The 4,474-nt window shown below is 65.8% G+C and overlaps 1 protein-coding gene across 1 annotated transcript in view; it reads left to right on the forward strand.

The window, feature by feature from the left end:
- Positions 1-575: 575 nt before the first annotated feature.
- Positions 576-4,474, forward strand: part of DPEP1 (dipeptidase 1) — a gene marked incomplete at its 3' end in the record, with an annotated part of 8,213 nt that continues 4,314 nt past the window's right edge. Inside the window, exons 1-2 of the mRNA XM_014449365.2 lie at positions 576-620; positions 3,337-3,512. Of these exons, the coding sequence (XP_014304851.1) occupies positions 3,409-3,512 (104 nt within the window). The remainder of the gene's footprint in view (positions 621-3,336; positions 3,513-4,474) is intronic.

Consider the following 4,474-nt stretch of genomic DNA (forward strand, 5'->3'; position numbering starts at 1 on the left):
GCCTCAGGGCCGGCCGGGCAGACGGGGTCCTGGATCTGGGGCGGGTTCCAGGGGAGTGAGGGCCGCGGCAGGCCTCCGGGCCCTGAGGGAAGGGGCCTGGGCCCTGAGTCCTTAGCTGACCCGTCAGGGACCCTGTGGGCTGAGCAGCAGGGGCCCAGGGACCCAGGGACCCTCTGGAGCCCCTGCACCGAGCCTCCTCCTCCCAGCTCCCCAATCAGCACACCCCCTGCTGAGATCGCCCCCACATCACTGCCCCGGGGACCTCGATTCCTGTCTCCAACACCGTCCCTGCGGTCCTGTCTGTCCCGGGCCCCGGGCCCAGCCTGCGGGTCGGAGGGAGCCTGAGCCCAGAGGGCCGGGCCCAGGGAGCCTCGCTTGCGTCTGAGAAACTAGAACCAGCTGACATGTGGGAGGCATTAGCCCCTGTCCTGCCTGTGGGGTTGCGAAGGCCCCGGGGGAGTGTTCCCTCTGAGAGGTGGCTTTTCTGTGCAAGGGAAGCTGGCAGCGGGCTCAGGGGAGGGGTGAAACTTGAGAAAAAGAGCAATAAACCCCCACGTTCACTCAGGACTGGGGAGCAGAGCGGCCGTGAGGCAGGTTCCAGCCGCCCCTTCCTGCTGCCGGTGAGTCGGGGCTCCCGACGGGGCCGGGGCCGCGGCTCCGTGATCCCCCCACCTCCGGAGCCACCTGGGGGAGGGTGCGCCTGCGGGCATCCGTTAGTGGGCACCTGCTGTATACCCAGTGAAGCCTCTGAGCTTGAACTGGGGGGGGTGGGCCGGCAGGTGAGTGCATCAGGATCCGGGGAGGGGGGCCCGCAGGCTGGGTTCCGGGGTTCTCCGGCGATGGATGGAGGGCGGCTGGAGCAGGGGTCACCGGTGCCAGGTCAAGGGCTAAGAGGGTGGCTTCTGGGGCGGGGGAGGCAGCGAGATACGGCCGGAGGCACCTCCTCTCGGGGTGTCCCTAACGGAGGACCCGCCACTGTGCCGGGTTACAGGGCAGCCAGGCTGTGCGGCCACCGGGGAGAGTGGTCAGGGCCGGACCACCAGGAGGACGTGGGGAAGCCACCAGCCCCTGAGCTGCACATTCATGGGGGTCTGGGCCTCAGCTGGGAGAGCGGGAGGCAGGCTGGGGCCACGTAGGGGCTGCTGGCAAGACCAGCTAAGCCAGCCCTGGCCTGTTCGGCTCAGGGGGTAGAGCATCGGCCTGCGGAACAAAGGGTCCCGGGTTCGATTCCGGTCACGTGCACATACCGCAGTTGCAGGCTCCTCCCCAGCTGGGGCCCTGGTAGGGGCGCCCGCAGGAGGCGACCCATCGACGTCTCTCTCACATGGATGCTTCTCTCTGTCTCTTCCTCTCTCTCCCACTCCCTCCAAAAATCAATGGAAAAATACCCTCCGGTGAGGATTAAAAACAAACAAGCGAACAAGAAGCTAGCTAAGCCAGGTTCCCAGGGGGGGTTCCAGGAGGCAGACCCAGGCGGTGGACAGCTGTCCCTCCGGCCACCGCCTCCCGAGAGGAGGTCGAAGCTGCCCCGTCAGGCGAGCCCGTGGGGGCCAGGCCCGCTCCCCCTGAGCCTCACCTCCAGGTGGCAGGTGACCGCGGGGCAGGAATCAGAATCGGAAGCAGAAGCTCGGGAGTCCAGCTCTGGCACCGGCCCCTCGAAGGCGGGCGGCTCGCCCATTTGCACGGAGCTTGAGCGGGCAGCGTGCACAGCTCCGCCAGCTCCCCTGCGGCTGCGGCGGCCGAGTGGGGAGGGGAGTGACCGCCCAGACCGCCCGCTGCTCGCGAGGAGAGGCGGCAAAGGAAACCGCAGGTCACAACAAACAAACAAACCAGGAGAGAGAGTCCAGCCCGCAGAGGACAAACCCTCTGAAGCCAGTGGCGTTCCCATCACCAGCGGAGCCGCGGGAACACACCACAGCCACCGGCGCGCACGCAAAAGCAAGACCGCTCTCGGGCGTTGACTATAGAATTCCCAGAAGGAGCTACTCAGTGAACGAGCCGGGAACAGAACAAACGCAGAAGAGAAGCTAAAACAGGAGAGAAAACACGGGAGCCAACTCGGGAGGGCGGGTCTCTGAGCGAGAGGCAGCGAGGACCGGGGATGCCATGCTTCTCTGGAGAAAGGCCGGGCCTCGGGCTGGGAACCGAATGCTGTGCCGGCGGCATGGACACAGCCCGGAGCTCAGGCCTGTCTGGGAGGAGCGCAGCCCCCAAGGATGAGCACAGTGGAACTTGGACGGCACTGGGCTCCGCGCCCACCCCTCCCCGTGCACAGAAGCGGAGCTTTCGGGCTCCGAGGGGACGTCTGCGCCCAGACGTGCGTCTGAGACCTGCAGAGGCCCGACCTCACAGACACCCGCTGCCCACGCGGCCGTGGCCAGGGAGCGGTGGAGCACCAGCTCCAACAAAAGAAGCACAAGAACAGAAAGGGAGGAAGTCTCCAGGTCGGAAATCACCCGGAAACTGCAAGTTAAAGCACAGAGCTCCGAACACAAAGGCGACCGACAACTCCAGAGTGAACAGAAAACCTACAGCCGGCCGTTGTGGCTCAGGGGTGAGCGTCGACCTAGGAACCAAGAGATCGCAGTTCAATTCCCAGTCAGGGCACAGGCCTGGGGTGCGGGCTCCATCCCCAGTGGGGGGCGTGCAGGAGGCAGCCGATCCATGATTCTCTTTCATCATTGATGTCTCTCTCTCTCTCTCTCTCTCTCTCCCTCTCCCTTCCTCTCTGAAATCAATAAAAAAATATACTTTAAAAAAATACTACTCGTCATGATGACTGAGGTTTCTGGTGCCCCCAGCTGGCAGCTGTGCCGCAGGCCAGTGCCTCGCTCTGTCACCCTGAGCTGCAGAGCAGGGCGGGCTGAGCCAACGCCACGTCTGTGGTTCAAGAACAGGCCGTCATCCTGGGCCCTGGGCTTTGGGTGCCGCCTCCAGAGGAACCACTGACAGTCTGGGTTTCCGGCTCACGCCCCGAAGTCCAGCCCATGTGCCTGGAGCCTGGGAGGCCGGCAGCTGCAGGCCAGGAGTTGGGGTGCAGACCCTGGCACTGGTGGGTGTGGTGGGAGCAAAGTTCAAGTGCCTTTTCGCTCTTGTTTGTAGTCCTGCGACGGGCTCCCCGTCCTGGTGCAGTGAGCCGACCGCCTCTGAGCTGCGTCCTTCCGTCTGGATCCCGGCCCCTCCCCAGGGGTCAGCAGCCTCTTACTACCCCTCAGCCTGGTCCAGACAGCAACGCCCAGCCACCTACCCACCCTGGCCAGGAATGTGCTGATTGCTGATAACGCGGCCCCTCCTGGCAACCGCTGCCTGACCAAAGGCCTCTGCACTGTCTTCCAGCCTCAGCTCGTCCCCGGGCACAGGGCAGCCAGGCCGGAGCAGCTGCGGGACCAGGAACCTGGGGACTGCGCCATGTGGACCTGCTGGTGGCTCTGGCCCCTGGTGGCCGTCTGCACCGCTGACCAGTTTCTGGACCAGGCAAAGAGAATTATGCAGACCACACCTGTCATTGACGGGTAAGTGGCCTCCGTGGGCTGGGGCTGGGGCTGGGAGCCGGGAGCCGGGCCATGGGCCCCGGACGTGAGGCAGGACCGTCCTCCCTCTGCCTGGACTCCGTGTCTCCAGCTGTAACATGGGCCCTGCCCTTTGCTGGCCTTGGTTCTCTGTGGGGGTCTCACAGTCCCCCAAAGGCCTCCCCAGATGGGGGCCCACAGGGAATGGAGCAGGAGGCACATGGCGAGGTCCCTGGGGCACCTGGGGGCCAGGTCCCAGCGCAGAGTGGGTGCTGGGCTGAGGGACACGCGGGCCTGGCTGGGTCGTGCTCACTCAAGCCGCCTGGCCTCGGCTTCCTCCCCTGACGCTGCAGGTGAGGGTGGCGTCCACCACAGGCCCCGGAGGCCGTGGCCCTCCTCCCTGAGGCCCTTCCTTTTCCTGTGTCCACCTGGGGTGACCCCAGCAGGGGTGGGGTCAGCTTGACCTCACTCGATGCTCAGAGGACCCCCCTAGTTCAAGCCCCCAACCAAGTCCCAGCGGTGCCCACGCCTGCACCCCAGACCCTGGTGCCACCTGTCACTCCTTCTCTGAGGTCACAGCCAGCTGGGCAGCACCCATGCATCTGCCCCCTCCACCTCCCAGGGCATCGGCATTGCCCCCCCCGTCCTCACTCCCCCCGCTGCCCCCTTTTCCCTTCCCCCTCCTCCCCCCCCCAGTGCTGAGCACCTCATGAGCCGGACTCCCCGCTTCCTCCAGGCAAAGTCTGTCAGCACCACGGCCAGAGGGATCTAGTCCCGCTCAACCCCGTCCCCACCCGTGGCTGCAGCTGATCCCAGTGCCCCCCAAGGCTCACACGGTCCCTGCTCGTCCTGCATCCGCACCCCCCTCAGCCCCCCAGGGCTAGTGGCAGGCCTTCCCTGACCTGGGGGTGCACCCTGCACACACCCCTGCCTGTCTGCTGCACCATTCGAACCCCCCCCCGCCC

Source organism: Myotis lucifugus, unplaced genomic scaffold (genome assembly GCF_000147115.1).
Source record: "Myotis lucifugus unplaced genomic scaffold, Myoluc2.0 scaffold_1153, whole genome shotgun sequence".
Classification (NCBI taxonomy): Eukaryota; Metazoa; Chordata; class Mammalia; order Chiroptera; family Vespertilionidae; genus Myotis; species Myotis lucifugus.